Source organism: Chiroxiphia lanceolata, chromosome 17, assembly GCF_009829145.1.
Source record: "Chiroxiphia lanceolata isolate bChiLan1 chromosome 17, bChiLan1.pri, whole genome shotgun sequence".
Taxonomy (NCBI): domain Eukaryota; kingdom Metazoa; phylum Chordata; class Aves; order Passeriformes; family Pipridae; genus Chiroxiphia; species Chiroxiphia lanceolata.
In genome coordinates, this window is record NC_045653.1 from 12,404,234 (window position 1) to 12,420,597 (window position 16,364).

Below are 16,364 nucleotides of genomic sequence, written 5' to 3' on the forward strand. Positions count from 1 at the left end.
GAGGGGGGTCCCCCGGCCATGGCTGCATTGCAGGGCAGTGCTGTTGCAAAACCAGCCATGTGCCTTCAGAGCAGGACACACCAGGAGCCCCCCGCTCACGGGGCTTCTCCTGGTCTTTGCCCTTGGTGTGCTCTGACCTTACCAAGTCTGTTGGTACCAAAAACCCCTTTGTAGAGCTGGAGGAGGTATCTGTCTCATTGCAGACCCTCCCAGCACAGTGCCCCAGTATGCCTCCAAGAGCCCATGGAGATGTGGGGTCTCAGCCCTCTGCCCTTGATGGGTGGTTTCTAGTGTGTCGGCTGACCCCTGGGACACACAGGGAGGGCCAGGCCAGGCCGAGATAACAGGGCAGGGAGCCCCAGGCAGGAGAGGGATGACCAGTCCATGGGGCAGGGACTGCTAGGGAATGTGCCGGTCACTGCCACATGCACACTCACATCCCAGAGCTAACAGCTCTTTTTCCAACATATCTGCTATCCAGCAGCAAAGTTTTCAACACATTTTCCCTCCAGACTCTATCTGTCAGGGATGCATTTGGGGAAAGGGGATGTGATTCCCGACAGAGGCATCCCACCAGGACCGGCCAGGGTGGAGATGGGGCCAGAGGAGGGAGAGAACTTTATAAGGAGAAAACATTCCCGAGTCCTGGCACCTCACTGGGAACCAGGCGGCCCCTCTCCGCCCCCTTGTTCTCCCCTCCTCTTGATCGGCAACGGGGCCAGCTCCAGCCTGGGGGCTGTGGGGTCCCGCGGGACCCCCGGGGTGGGGGGGCCAGCCCGGGGGGCTTCGGGGCCAGCGGCTTTCCCCCCCCCTTTTTTTTTTCTGGAGTGGTTATTTTCAATAGGTGGGACCTAAAACCGCCGCGTTTCCTGGAAACTTTGTTTTCCCTTTCTTCCCTCCGCCGGCCCGGCCGCGCGGGGGGGCGCGGGGGGCGGGCGGGATAAATGGGACGGGCAGTGGGGCCGGTCGGCGGGTGGTGAGGGGCAGCTCCGCCGGCGTCGGGACCAGGACAAGGAGCGGCACCAGCAGCGCTGCGGGTGGGACAGGACAGGTACCGGGACCGAGGCGAGCAGCGGCACCGGCAGCACCCGCACCCCCCGCGCCGGCACCATGGCCGAAGGTAGGACCGCGGGGCGATCCCCCCGCACGTGTCGGGATCGCTCCCGATCCGCGGGAATTCCCGACCGGCCGCGCCCCCTCCGCTCCGACCGGCGCTCGGTGCCATCCCGCCGCTCCCTGCTCGCTCGGTGCAGGAGCCGGTCCCTGACCCTCCGACAAAGTCAAGGGCGATGGGGAACGGGAAAGTCTAAAGCGGGGCGACGGCAACAAGCCCAGCGGGGTCTGTGCGGGGTCCGCGCGGGTCTGCGCCGTTCCCTCTCTCTCGACTTTCCGCTGGCCCGGGTGACGCCAGTACCCGTAGGAGTGAAGTTTGGTGCTATTTAAAGCTTTGCCGGGAAAGGAAAGTTGACAGCTGGGCCAGGAGCGTGTGCCCACGTCCTGACAGGGTTAGGGGATTTCTGAAGGCTCAGGCATAATAAAGCTTCTAGTCTTCGGGAGTCCTTCACGCGTGGCCCTTCAGGGCAGAGAGAGCCCCCGCCTTCTACAGAGCTGCCCCCAGAGTCCCAGGAAATGGGACCGTGTAATACTCACGGGCACGGGGCCCTCTGGGTGAGACGGCATCACTGTGCCCTGCTGTTCCACAGTGCCGCAGGCTGTCCCGGCTCCCGGCACCACCGCAGCAATACCAACACACTGGGCAGCTCCTGCTCCAGGGAGCCTGGAACCTCCCTTCTGCTTGCAGCACTGCAGCCCCCTCCCTGCACATCTCTTGGCACACATCAGTTCGGGGTAGAGGCACCTGTGCTTTGAGAAATCTGCTCTTTGCTAAATGTGCTGAGGATGATAACCCTGGGATGACTGGGACAAGGATGAGTCCTGGTTCTGCTCTCTGAACGCACTTATTCACAATGACTTTGGGCCCATGTCAGTGAGGTTCCACTCGTGTGGTCCATGTGCTATAGCACAGAGCTGTGCTGCTCACAGAGGGGGAGGCAGTGAGGGAAAGGATCTCTCTGTGCTCTATCCACACTCCAAGGTCCCCATGGACTGACTGCAGGGACCTTGCCCTTAGTTATGGACAGTCCCAGCAGCTCTAGCAGTGTGGTGGGGATGGTGACAAGCCCACTGCCCTCCAATGGGCACATACTGCAGAGTCCCCTTGTCCAGAGAGCCAGGAGCAGTGCTTTCATTTAGCTCTGGGAACAGCGAGCTCATGGGCAACTGTTTCCATTTCGCAGTGGTTCCAGGAGGGCTCTGTGACTACCAGGGAAGGGCATTGACAGGGAGAGCTGTGGCACGGGGCTGCAAGCTGAGCATCGCCCACTGAGCCACCCCAGGCGGCGCTGAGCTTGCTGTGTGCTCTCCTGCATGGAATGCTTTTGTTTGTTCTGGTGATTAACGCGTCACTGCAGAGCAGTCAGGGGTCACTGGCCTCAAGCGATGATGAGCGATATCTCATCGCTCCCGAGCAGCGCCCAGGGCAGTGGGGACATGGCCCTGCCTGGGCTGGGATCAGAGTAGAGCAGCATCTGGGGCATCACACACCTCTGTCACTGAACTTACACTTGCTCTCACCAATTTGTCAGCAGTAACAGCACAGTAAAGCTGCTGGAGGCCAGGCTGAGGCACAGGAACATCCCAGGCATTCCTGGGCTCAGCAGCGTGTGATTGGGATGGGGGCACACAGACAGCAGCCCTGGTGACAGCCCCTCTGAGTGCAGAGCTGAGCATTGGGCTTTGCCCTGAGCCATGGGCCTGGCACAGCTCTGGCAGCACAGGGTGCCCCTCCTCCATGGTGGTAGCACGGAGGCAGCTCCACGGCACACAAACACAGCACAAAGCTGGGTCAGGAAGGCAGAACGTCACTGTGAGCTTGGCTGCCAAAGCTGTGCCCCTCTCACAGCACACGATGCAAGCCCAGCCTGCAGAACCTTCCTGGAAGGAGCTCAGAGCTCAGCATGACCACAGTGCCCAAGGCTGCACCGGGCACACCAGGCAGGACAGGGCAGTGTGGGCAGGGGAGGCTCAGATCCCTCTCCAAAGTGCCAACCCAGGGCTCAGGGTGGTCTATGGCCCCCAGGGCCTGTGTGTCATGGCTCAGCTGGTGCCAGGGTCAGAGCTGTAAATGCCACTGCCTTCACAGATCTGGTGCTGGACACGTGGGACCTGCACTTGGAGCGCAATGGGCGGGAGCACCGGACAGCGGACATGGGGTGCAAGCAGCTGGTGGTGCGGCGGGGGCAGCCCTTCACCATCACCCTGCGCTTCTCGGGCCGGGGCTACGAGGAGGGGGTGGACAAACTCGCCTTCAACGTAGACACAGGTGAGTGCCCCCACATTTGTACCATGAGGGAGGGCTGTGCAAGTGTAACCACTCTCTGCCCCTGCCCCAGGGCACCCCTGTGCTCCCACAGGGGCTGTGCCAAGGGGACCTAACTCATCTCATACAATCCCTGTCCTCCTGTTCCTGCCTGGCAGAGGCTGGCGCTGTGCACAGCTTTTGTGTCACAAGAAGAAAAATAGGTAGAAACTCATCTCCTTAATGGGAGTGGAAGGGAAGCAATAACCTGTTCCTCCTCCTCCTCCTCCCATGGCCAAGCCAAACTTGGGGCACACTGGAACTGCCAGCTCACCTGGAAGTGCCTTGGCTGTGGCTGAGAACCTGCCCAACCCTCTTGCCCCTCTGAGAAACATCAGCAAAGTGAATCTTTTCAGTCAGGGGTATCACAGCAGTTCTGCTGATGGGCTTTACACCCAGCCCTGCTGCCTCTCAGACTTTCCCCAGAGAGGGTTTTGCTTGGGAAATGCAAACACTGGAGTAAAAAATGTTCCCATGCAGTAACCCCAGCACAGCCCCCAAGCAAGACTGGGGATGTGGCTGCTGCTCCTGCTGCCGGGGCTGGGTGCAACTGCCGGGCAGGGGCTCGGCCCCGCCAGCTCAGAGCAAAGGGAGAGGAAACTCTTTCTCAGGCAAGAGCTATTTTGAGTCTGCAACGTCCTGCTGAGTCAACCCGGCGAGAACTCAAAGTACAACTGCACCCAGGTTTCCTTGCAGACTCTCTTCTTTTCTACACCAAAAGCTCTGGTGGCAAACCCAAACCTGGAATACCTCAGCTTCAACCTAAACCAGCGGCTCCCCCCATGCCCTGGCAGTCCCACAGGGGCTGCCCACCCACTCCCATCCTCCAGGTTTCTTCAGGCCATGCTACAGCCAGGCAGTCCCAGGGTGGTTTTTCTGGAGGAGTAGACCTGGGTGCAGCCTCCCAGGCCAAAGCTCAGGCTGGCAGAGGCTCCTCTGGGCTGCAGCCCAGCCCCAGCTCTTACAGAAAGAGGGCAAAGGTGCTCTGGGTGCTTGCAGAGGCATGTGGCAGTGCCACCCCACCGGCATGGCCCCGGTACATTCCTCACCTGGGACCCACAGCCCTGTCAAGGCAGGGACTGCCAGACCTGTCCCCCCAGCCTGGGACAGCAAAGCCACCGAGGCTGTGTGCCACCTCCCACTAGAAAGAGAGGATGAGGAACAGAGTGAGAATAGAGCTGTATTTTTGCAGCAGCCGTGTTAGCAAAGCCTGCTCTGCTGGAGCCTGGGGGGATGCTGTGGGCTGTGGAGGCAGGAGGAGAAGGAGGAGGAGGAGGAGAAGGAGGAGGAGGGGGAGGAGGAGGAGGAGGAGAACAAGGAGGAGGCAGGCTTCCGTGGCTGCCCATCCTACAGCAGCTCCAGGCTGGCCTGTGCCAAAAGGACACTGTGAGCTCAGCCCAGCCTCCCCGGGAGGAGAAACTGTGTCACTCTTATGAGTTCGCGAGTATTTTTGGTGACTGGTCTGATGCCCTGCCCACACTGTGGGCGAGGGCTGGCAGGGGACCAGCCAGGGCTGTGCTCCGGTGGGGGAGAGTGGATGGCAGTGGCACCACTGCCCGGGCTGCCAGCCAGGGCCAGGGAACTGCTGGGCTGGGCTGGGTGTCACCACTCCAGGGAGCAGGTCTGGAGCTGGCTCAGTGCAGGTGGCTTGGCCATGGCTGCACTTGGAAGGGCCAGCAGGGATCACGCTGTCCTGGGCTCGGCGTTTTGGCCACTGAGGTCATCTCTAATCCTGGGATGTTTGCAGCAACGCCTCAGGCTGCACACATGGAGTGGGGCTCCCAGTGACAGGGGTCTGGGGTTCATGGCTGGGCTCTGCAAGCCCCCGTGCCCTGGGCTGCAGCAGGACCGAGCTGTGCAGGGACTCGGCAGCTCTGCTTGGAGCAGAGGAGGGGGTGCAGCTGAGAGGAGAGACCTGACCCTGGGTTGGGCATCAGGACATGCACCCCCTGCACTCTGCTGGCACTCTGCCTGTGGAGTGAGTCTGTCCTGCCCCAAACAGTGAGAGATGTGCCTGAGCCCCCCACAGCTGGGCTACCCTGTGTTCCCAGTACCTGAAAAACCACACAGTGAATGCTCCCAGGTTGTGCCAGCCAAGGTTCAGGCAGCTGCCACAGAACAGGGGGCTTGAGGCAGGTCTCCTTGGTGCAGCCCCCATACCGGGAGCTCCCAGGGTCCCCAGAGCACTGAGAGAGCTGACCTCCTCCTTCCTGGCAGGGCCCTGCCCCAGTGAGACATCAGGAACCAGGTCCCACTTTGCCATGACTGACTGCCCGGAGGAGTCGTCCTGGAGTGCCGTGATGCAGCAGCAGGACGGGGAGTCCCTTTCTGTCTCGCTCTGCTCCCCTCCCAGCGCCCGCATCGGCCGCTACACCCTGACACTGGAGACCTGCACCGGGTACCAGGGCTCCAGCTGCCACATCGGCCACTTCATCCTGCTCTTCAACGCCTGGCACCCAGGTGAGGCTTTACCTCCCTGAGCTCAGGGGTCCCTGGGTTCAGGCAAGCACAAGCCGCTCCCCAGCGCTGAGGGGCTGCATGTCACCACAGGTCTCACCCCACTGCAGACCCCAGGTGCCCCGAGCCCTGCCCTGAGCTCAGGTCTAACCAGAAATTCCCACTTTGCTTCCATTTCCACTCAATCCCTGCAGTAAGTTGTCTCCCACCCTAGGACACACACCTAGTTACCCCTAGTTGTCTCTACTTGCCCCCAGTTGCCCCTAATTGCCCCCATCTGGAACATCCCTACCCAGGCACCCAGCTTTTGTCTCAGTGACAGGGATGTCACTCTGTTGGCAAAATTTGGGCAGCTGAACCCAGAGGGGAGGCTCAACTCAGTGCTGCAAGGTTTAACAGCCCTGGGATTTTCCTCTTGTCACGTCCCTCCCCTGCCCCTGGATCGAGTGGTTTCCTGGATCTCAAATGCTCCATACTGGGTCCACAGAGATAAGGAGCTATAGGAAGCTCTGCTCAACCTGGGCTGTGCCGAGCACTGGGGATGGACGTCTGGGGTTTCCTTCTGCAAACATTTCCAGTAAATACTGATTTTCACAGCAGTAGCTGCTGTGAGTGAAATGGCTTTGGCTCACCCACTCCCACTGCTGACTGCTACCCCAGGGGAGGGAGGGAGGTCTCCCCTTCTGGGAAAAGACCCCACTCCATCAAATAAAAGGAAGGAAAGACAGAGAAATGAGAAAGAATGAAGAGCAAACCGCAAACCCGCTGCAAGTTTCCCATCAGCTCAAATCAAACTGGGCTGAAATTCTTCAGCAGTTATTTTAGGCAGGAGCAGTTCCAGCCCCTGTTGCCTCATTTCCCACTGGATGCATCCCCAGGGAGGGGTAGCCCTGAGGGGGTCGGGGGGCTGGTGGCACAGGGCAGAGCCCTGTCCCCATCACTTGCTGTCCCCACAGAGGACACGGTTTTCCTCCGTGACGAGAACGAGCGCCGCGAGTATGTGCTGTCCCAGCAGGGGCTCATCTACCAGGGCACCTGCGACTACATCTTCTCTGTCCCCTGGAACTTTGGCCAGGTGAGTGGGTATGGCCCCCCCGGGACCCTCAGGACTCCCAGCTGACCCCAGCCTGTGCAGCCCTGGTGCTGCAAGGCAGAGGGACTGGTGTCATGTGTGTGCCCCCCCCAAACATGCACCCCAAATGCTGTCAGCACCTCAGGGTGCAGATGTGGGTCAAAGAAACCAGAGTCTCATTTCCGAGAGGGAACGTGCTGACTTCAAAGCACGGCGGGGCGAGGGGAGGTTTTCCACATGGCTCCTGGGGGCCCCACAGCCACGTGCCCCTAGTCAGGGTGGCCCTGCTGTGCCAAGGAGCCGTTGCCTGATAACGCGCTCCCCGGTGCCGTGCTGGGGGTGCTGATAAGGCAGTGCCTGCACTGGGGGGGCTCAGCCACCCTCCCTGAGCGAGGGCATGGATCCTGTGGGGGCCACAGGATCCATGCCTCAATTCAAGGAAGGGCTGTGACTCAGCTGTGATGGGAAATAGGTGGTTTTTCACAGAGGTCAGCTCCATGCATGACCCCTGGGCGGCTGCAGGAAGCCGGATCCAGCCCCAGAGCGAGGGCGGGAGCTCATCTGTGGGCTTTGCAGGCTGAGTGGGGACGTCACTCAGTGGGTGATGGCCGGAGAGGGGACCCTGGGAAGGTGTGACCCCCTGTCCCCAGCTGTTCTGCTTGCAGAGGCATCCTGGTGAGCCAGGGATGGAGGAGACAGGTGCCAGAGCCCCTGTGGGGACCTCACATGCCTTTTCTCCCTGCTCTCCACCAGTTCGAGGATGACATCTTATCCATCTGCCTCAACATGCTGGACATAAACCCCAAACACCTGAGGGACCAGAACCGGGATTGCTCCCGCCGCAATGACCCCGTGTACATCGGCAGGGTGGTGAGCGCCATGGTGAGTCTGGGGTGCCCCTGGCAGGGTGTCCCCAGCACCCCACATTCCCTGGGGTGTAAACACCTCCCAGCTACAGCTGTGACAGAGAGGTGGCATTTGCCACCCCCCCCCACTTAGGCCATTTTCCTTCTCTGCGATGTTTCTTCTCCCCTTTACACCCTTTCCTGTTATTGCTCCTGTATGTGTAAGAGCCCTTTAAGAGGAGAGGAATGGCAGGGGTAGTCACAGACCATCCCATGAGCAGCTTTGGGATAATCACACTCAAATTCCCAGGCCGGAGGACTTGTTTCTAAAATTCATCCCTGATTAGCACCGCATCCCAGTGAACTCTTGCATGGATGCAGGATGCTAATGTGGGCGACAGTGCATGTGAATGGGGCAAAAGCTCTTCCCCTCCCTCCCCAGCCTGCTCATGCCTGTCCATCCTTCCATCCATCCATCCATCCATCCTCTCTTCTTCTGCCACAGGTAAACTGTAATGACGAGGACCGGGGGGTGTTGGCAGGGCGGTGGCATGACCCCTACGACGATGGGACAAACCCCATGTCCTGGATTGGGAGTGTGGATATTCTCAAGAGGTGGAAGGATTTTGGGTGCCAGCCAGTCAAGTACGGCCAGTGCTGGGTCTTTGCTGCTGTGCAATGTACTGGTGAGAGCAGACGTCTCTGGTCTCCCCCACAGGATGGGGTCACCTGTGTCCCCTCCATCTCTCACCCCGGCCCCCTGCCCTCCACCCAGTCCTGGTGCTGTGGCCAGAGGGAAGAGCTGGGGTTGGCTGCAATCAGCCTGCAATGATTCCTTTGCAATTAGCTCTCTGTTATTCTAATTTGTCAGGAAATAGAGGGAAAAAATTATAGAAAAGGGCTCTGCTTTTTCCATCAGCGCTGCCTGCCTGGCCAGGCAGCAAGGGAGGGGCCAGGGCAGGATAGGGGGAGGGAAGTGGCCTTAAGGCCAAGTTTGCAATAAAGTCACGAATCCACCGAGATCAAATTAATGTCATGGCCACCAGGGCAGTCAGGCTGGGGAAAAAGAGGAGAAAAATTCCAGGCTGGCTGCTGCTGGGAAACACTCACACATGCTCGTGCAGCTTTGCCTCAAGAAAAAGTGCTGCCTCTGTGCAAGCATTGATGTTTCACAGACAGACGAGACCCTTTTTAGAGGAGAGAAATAGGAGAAAACTAAAGTAGATATTCAGTGACTCGCAGAGTTTTATAGCCTTCTTTTGAAGCGCTGTAACTGCCTCCCTGCTCCCCAGGGAGCTCCATGAGCAGTGAAAGACAGCTGGGAGATGAAATCCGGGGTTCAGCACGGCTGCCCACACTCTCCCTCCAAAGCTCTCGCAGACACTTTTGTGCCTTTTTTTTGCTGCAATATCAAACCTGTCAGACTGTCAGAGCCGTGTGCCACCCAGCTCGCCCGTGCACAGCAGGTGTGGGAACCAGCCCCTCCCAGGGCATTAGTCCCTGGGCACCCCTTTGCCAGGGAACAGGAAGGGCAGGAGTCATGCAGGACTGGGGATCCACGGGACAGGGACTGTGCAAACCTGAGGCTCTGTGGGATGGGAGTGGTGCAAATCCGGGCCCCTGTCTCACCCTGCCCTACTCCCCACAGTCATGCGGTGCCTGGGAATCCCCACCCGGGTGGTGACCAACTACAATTCAGCCCACGACACAAATGCCAACCTGACCATCGACCGCTACCTCAACGAGAAGGGGGGGCAGGAGCGGCAGTCCTGGGACAAGATCTGGTGAGCAGCACGGTGGGACCCCAGCCTGCCCATCCCCAGGGCTGCCTCTGCCCCTGCCCCGGAGCCTGGTGGGTGCTGGGGGAGGCTGAGGCTTCTGCATCCTGGCTTCCCTTGCAGGAACTTCCACTGCTGGGTGGAGTCCTGGATGGCCCGTCCAGACCTGGCAGGTGACTATGACGGGTGGCAAGCGCTGGATCCGACGCCCCAGGAGAAGAGTGAAGGTACAACGTGCACCACACTGCATCCACCTCGTGCTGTGACATGGCAGGGTCACCCCAGCACAGCCACCTACCACTGCAGTGGCTGAACCCTGGGGGTGGTGACAGTGGCTCTGCTCCCTGCAGGAGTTTTCTGCTGTGGGCCAGCCCCCGTTAAAGCCATCAAAGAGGGCGACATGCAGCTGAAGTACGACATCCCCTTCATCTTCGCGGAGGTGAACGCCGACGTGGTGTACTGGGTGGTGCAGGGCGATGGGATGGAGAAGCAGAGCATCCAGTCCTCAGTGGTGGGGAAGAACATCAGCACCAAGAGCGTGGGAAAGGACAGCCGGGAGGACATCACCCACAACTACAAATATCCGGAGGGTACGGGGAGCTGCAGGGGCAGAGACACCTGGAGGGGGATGTGGCTGTTGGGAAACAACTGCAGCAGGAGGGCTCCAGGGTTCAGGGCAGAACAGCCTGGACCATTCCCTCCCCATATCCCCGGGAATCACAGGAATTTCACACACCACAGGGTCTGAGGAGGAGCGGAGGGTGTTTGCGAAGGCAGAGCACGAGAAGAAGTCTGTCCCGGAGGAGGATGAGGCACTGCACCTCAAGATCAAGGTGTCAGAGGGTGCAAACAAGGGCTGTGACTTCGATGTCTTTGCCGTCATCAACAACAACACGGATGTGGAACGTGTCTGCAGTGTCAGGCTGTGCGCCCGCACCACCAGCTACAACGGCACCACCGGGCCCCAGTGCGGCCTCACGGACTTGATCGACATTGACCTCGAGCCCCGGTCAGGTAAGAGACCCACTGGTGGAGAGGGGGCTGCTCTGCTGCGTGTGGGGGCAGCAGAATGCCCACGTTCAGCTGCTCAGCAGGCAGTGCCCCTTGGGGACATCCTCCTTAACTATCTACCACTGTGGATTTTTAATCTTTATGAGAAGATTGAGGAAATTGCTCAGGCAGAGGCTGAAAATGCATTTGGAACTGGACAAGCCACTGCTGCTGTCATGCTGAGGGAGCGAGCTGGGCGCACCCCCAGGGCGCTCCATGGCATCGTCTGCATCCCTCCTGCTTCCCCACACACCTCAAGGCTAGGCTGGGCTCCCTTTGCGGGGAGAGTGGGACTGGCTCGGGTCAGCCCCAAGCACGCAGTCCCAGGTCGGAGGAAGTGGGCGGGTTTACTGGCCAGCAGTGCTGAAGCTCTCGGTGTCTCACTGGGTGGGCGCGATGTCTCCCGGCGCTCAGCCACGGAGCTGTCCTGGCATGGCCCCCGGAACTTCCCTCGCCCTTGTCACACGTGAACATCATCAGCTGCTCGTTAAACACAAGTTTGGGTTTATGTGAACTTGCCAGAGACCCTTCGGGGCTTGGAAAGGCCACACATCTGCTGTTCTGGAACAGCCAGATGTTTACCCTGCACCAAGCCCTGCTCCTCACCAGCCCATAGCACACACAGAGCTCGGCGCTCTGCCAGGTGTTGAGCAGTGCTACAGGAATGAGGAATGTGCAGGCTCTCGGCTCTCAACACCGTGGAGGGGAGTGGGACGTGCCCCTGCTCATGCTGGCAGAGGCACCAGCAGGTACCAGCGCCTTCTTGGAGCCTTTTGCAGGGCGGGATGGGGACGGGGGAGCCACGTGTGCCCACCCTGCTAGAGGAGCACTGCTGGCCTTTGGGGTCCTTAACGTTCCTGTCAAAAAGGACATAATTTTCTCTGAAGCTTTAATTACGAGCTCCTGAAGCTTCTGCCCCCAGCTGCTGTCTCAGAATACAGACCTCAGGATTCCCCAGACTGCATCCATTAGGGCACCCCAGTGCTCTGTGCTGATGCGGGGAGCCAGGCTTGTTCCTCTCCCCATGGCCTCATTTGATGCTACAACAGTTTGTGTCCTGCTCCAGGAATGACAGGCTCCATTTTCCATGGTCACGGCTGCTCAGGGGTCCTTGCCAAGGCACCTCTGCAGCTGATTCCCTTCAGCCTCCTTCCCCCTCAGCTCCAGACAGCTCCATCCCCCAAAGACTTTGGGATAAACAACAGCTAAGGGCTGAGTGAAGGCAGCTGCCAGGGAGCCAGGCTGTCTCCTGCTGCCCACATTGACTGCCAAGGGCTGGCAAAGTCCCTCTGTGATCCTGGTGCAGGCACAGTCCTGGGGTCTTGCCCTAGGACATGGCTCCTGCTCCTCCTCACACCCTCAACATCCCTTCTGGCACCTGGGTTTGGAGTCCCAATCCTGCAGGGACCCCAGCTCCCCCCTCCTTGCAAGGAGCCTCTAGAAGCTCCTGGGGAGCCCAAACCATCCCAGCAGAAGGTGCCTGCCAGCACAGGGCTGGGGGTGCTGTGGGTGCTGACCCTGCTCTGCTTCCCCTTCCAGAGAAGAGGGTGCCCATGCGCATCCTGTACGAGCAGTACAAGGACAGCCTGACCCAGGACAATCTCATCAAGGTGGTGGCTCTCCTAACTGATCACCAGACTGGCGACGTCATGGTGGCTGTCAGGGATGTCTATGTTGAGAATCCGCCAATCAAGATCAGGGTGAGGGTCCAGTCTCCCATCCCAGGCTGGTTTTTGGGGGGCAGGGCTGCATCCCCTTGGACCTGCATCCATCCCACCAGGCCCAGGGCAGGGGGAGCACCATGGCCCCCAGGAATAGTGGGTGCTGGGGGTCCAACTTCTCCTACTTGCAGATTTTAGGAGAGCCGATGCAGAATCGGAAGCTGGTGGCAGAGATCAGCATGGTGAACCCCCTTGAAGTGCCTCTGAGCAACTGTGTGTTTGTGGTGGAGGGCTCCGGCCTCACCCATGGGCAGCGGGTCAAGCAGCTGTAAGTTTTTCCCTCTTCACCTGGCTGGAATATTGGGAGTGGGTGGATTTCTGTACCTTGAGCCCCCAGGGAGGGTGATCCTGGGGCACAGCAGGAGCCGGGGCTGTGCTGTTCCCTGTGGACTCAGAGCATCCCTACGCCACACCTCGCTGGGGAAGGGGCTCGGCCACCCCACAGGGGTCCCAGGCCCAGGGAGGGTGACAGGGGGCCAGGAGGGTGACAGGCCCTGCTGACCCCCTGCCCTCCTGCAGTGAGGAGCCGGTGGAGCCGCAGGCGGAGGCCAAGTTCCGTCTGGATCTGATGCCCCACCTGTCGGGGCTCCAGAAGCTGATGGTGGACTTCGAGAGTGACCAGCTGAGGGGGGTGAAGGGCTACCGCAACGTCATCATCGCGCCCCAGCCCATGTGAGCAGCTGCCGTGGTCCCTGAGCTGCAGAAACCCTGCCTCACTGGCCCCCCACTCGCTTTAGCCCAAGATGGTCCCAGGAAACCAAAGGACTGCCGGAGCCCAGCCTGACCCCACTCCAGTGGCAGCGGTGCCATGCTCCTCCCTGGGAGCAGGGACAGGACAAAGGAGCTGGTGGCACTGCGGGGCTCCCGTGGCAGCCACTCGCTTCACCGCTGTTCCCTCACCCTGTGGGGTGGAAGCATCCCTGTCCTGCCTGTCCCCCAGCACTGGGCGCAGCCGGGACCCCAGTGCAGCCCCCTCCTCTTTGCTGTGCTGACAGCCCTGGCCCCCAGAGCCCATTTCATAGAGGCAGCAGCAGAATGACCCCCTCCAGCCCTGACTGCACCTGCTGTCGCAATTCTCTGACTGCAGCTCAGTAGAGAGAGATTGTATACTGTGAGCACAAAGCTGTCTATACACCATATATGCATACAGAACAAACTTATAAATACATACTGCAAATAACCTGCTGCTTGGGTACAGCCAAGCATTGGCTTCCATAACCGTCCTGGCACTGCAGAGACTGCAGGGAGGGACAGGACATTACCTTGACACGAACCAACCATGCAAGCACTGAATAAAAATTCTATTTTTCACTTTCAAAGCCAGACCTGGCTCTTCTTACACTTCCTCTCCCCACAGTCTGTGGGACAGGGGGACCCTGCTCACACTGAATGGTCCCAGTCACCCTGACATTCCTGGCATCTCCCATCCCGCCCATGATCCATGGGCAGCTGGGAGCATTTCCCACCCAGGACAGCCTGTCCTCCAGCTTCCCTTTGTGTTTATCTTTAGGATGAGATAAAATCTCCACATGCAGCACTCCAGGCGCAGCTGCTGCTCCCACGAGCCAGATTGGGGTTCATGGCCAGAACTCCCCACACCCCAGCTCTGCTTCCCCCATGGGAGGCCAAGCTCAGACCCATCTCAGCTCTGTCCCAGCCCCAGCCCCAGCTCCCAAGCACGGGACTGGAGTGGGCACCCCTGGTCTGGGATGGGCACTGTTGGGCCCAGGCTTCACGCACAGCAGCACATCATTTAGCCAACAAAACCTTTCAAGACAACCCTCCCAGAGAACCATGTGATCCATTTCCCCTTACCTTGTGGAGCTTTAACCACCACATCTCCCTGTCCTGCTTTTCTCAAATGCAACAAAAAAAGGCAGCTGGGGGCTGGGACCCCCACGGGGTGTAGTGGGTCAGAGGGGAGGTCTGGCCCAGGGAGCGATGAAGAATGATGAGCAGCTCTCCCAGGGGACAGAACGGTCACCCCATGGCATGGGGACAGGGTAGGAGTTCCAGGAGGGATGGGAATGAGGGTTCTCTTGCAGGCAGGGCGAACAGTGGGGGCCACACCAACCCTCCAGACATCATTCCCAAGAGCAAAGGGAGTTCCAAAGAACCCCGAAGGAGTTAATGGCACAATGAGCACTGCCTTCCCTGTCAGGAACATTCCTCAACCCAGCAATGATGCACGGCCCTGCTTTAGAGCATTTGTTACTGGGCTCTGCTGAGCCAGGCCTCCAGCTGCTCAGCGCCTGGGTTAAAAATAACCAGCAGCTCCACTGCTTCGGAGTCGGGTCCTGATAAAATAAACATTAGCACAGCTATTCCTGAAGGTCACTCCCATCCATCTGAGCCTCGGCAGAGCAAGGCTGCTCCGACGAGAAACGAGCTCGGAACGGACTCCAAACGCTGTGGTTATGGTTTGGCAGCAGGGGATGGCTCTCAGGTTTGTCCTCCATTATCCACAGAACTGGGGTCAGCTTCCCTGTGCCCATCCTGGATCACTGACATGGTCCTGTGCTGCATCCATCTCCCTGTGCTCATCCCGGGTCACTGATGTGGTCCCACGTTGTATCCATCAGACCCTCTCACATTCTTGCTGCGCAAGCAGTAAATTATGAATTAAATATTTCCAGCATCTACTGTGTGGGAGGGTTTGTAATTCAGCACTAGCCCAAGTGCCAAAGCCAGGCGGGAGCATTCACGTGTCAGGGAGGTTACGGATACACCTCGGCTCGCTGGAGATGCTGACTTGCCAAGAACTGACTGTAAACTCATTTTAGACTTGAGGACCTTTAACTTACCTTCATTGATGGATCAAAACTAGAACAAACTCCCATAAATCAGAGCTTCCACAGGAACAAATCTGTGGGATTTCCAAACGCCGCTGCCCCTCCAAAGGTCTCCCTCCTCCCCCACACATGGACACATTTTTACCCTCCTTGAGCCAACAAGACACTTGAGGCACCATCAAACAGCAAGAGAAAGACCCATAAACCCCACACGGCAGGAGGTCCCTCTCTGCCCTTGCAGGAAGACACCCTCTCTTCCATGGCCACAGGATGTGCAGGAGACACCATGGAGAGATGGTGTCTGCCTCTCCAGCATGGCCATCCCGTGGAGTTGTAACTCCCAGAGCCTTTCTGTGCCTGCCTGTTCCCTTCACGCAGCCTCCCAGGGGAGCAGCCCCTGGCTCGTCCCTCCCTGGGGTCCCCATCCTGCGCCTCACAGCAGGCTGGGCTGACACACAAACAGTAAGGACTGGTGAGAGCCAGCTGGGTGCTGGCAGCAGAGCTACGGGCTGACAGTCAGCCACTTGCCTCTTCCTAGAAAGAAGAAACAAGACTTAGGTCTTAGAAAGAAGGGACAAGACTTATCTCTTCCCAGAATGAAGAAACAAGACTTAGCTCTTCTCAGAAAGAAGGGACAAGACTTAATTCTTCCCAAGAAGAACTGACAAGATCCTAAATCTGTTTCTGATTAACTATTAGTTGTCACACAGATTTGCTCTGTCAGCAGCAGCGTGACACTGGGCCACCACGAGGCAGCCAGGCTGCAACCCATCACATCTCTGAGCCAAGGGACATGGATTTGCAAACCCAGAATCCAGCCTTGACGGGATGTAGAACACCAGCCCCTCAGGCTGCTCTGTGCTGAGGGGGTATTTCTGTGCCCAAAGTGCTCATTTTCCTTAAACATTCCCATCCAGGGGCTGCCCCGTGCTGGTTGGTCCCTGGAATCCCCTGCCTGCTCCTGGGGTTTCCTAGAGGAAATCCTGGGTGTTTCCTGCTGCTGCTGCTGGGCTGGTCAGAACACACCACACCTGTTTGATGCTTCTCAGTCTCCCAAGACAAACATTAATCTTCCCTTGAAGAACATCAGAAAAACTGTGAAGATACACACAGAGAGAGTTTAAGGTGAAGAAAAATGTTTCATGAAGCAACTGGTGTCCTGTTTTAACACATCCTTTCCTCCTCCATTCCCCGGACAGCACACAAAAAGCCTCAAACCCTGCAGCAGTCA

General features: G+C 58.8%; 1 protein-coding gene across 1 annotated transcript; it reads left to right on the plus strand.

The window, feature by feature from the left end:
- Positions 1-923: 923 nt before the first annotated feature.
- Positions 924-13,664, plus strand: TGM2 (transglutaminase 2). Its single transcript, XM_032705260.1, has 13 exons — positions 924-1,120; positions 3,203-3,382; positions 5,636-5,878; positions 6,832-6,950; positions 7,701-7,829; positions 8,298-8,478; positions 9,441-9,576; positions 9,694-9,797; positions 9,921-10,160; positions 10,312-10,584; positions 12,160-12,320; positions 12,473-12,609; positions 12,861-13,664. The coding sequence occupies exons 1-13, from the start codon at positions 1,111-1,113 to the stop codon at positions 13,015-13,017; spliced, it is 2,070 nt and encodes a 689-aa protein (XP_032561151.1). The 5' UTR covers positions 924-1,110; the 3' UTR covers positions 13,018-13,664.
- The last annotated feature ends 2,700 nt before the right edge of the window (positions 13,665-16,364 follow it).

Excerpts from the sequence above, each read along its gene's own strand:
- TGM2 (XM_032705260.1), top strand. Across the intron at positions 6,951-7,700 it reads TCCCCTGGAACTTTGGCCAG|TTCGAGGATGACATCTTATC; the intron begins GTGAGTGGGTAT and ends GCTCTCCACCAG. Across the intron at positions 9,798-9,920 it reads GCCCCAGGAGAAGAGTGAAG|GAGTTTTCTGCTGTGGGCCA; the intron begins GTACAACGTGCA and ends TGCTCCCTGCAG.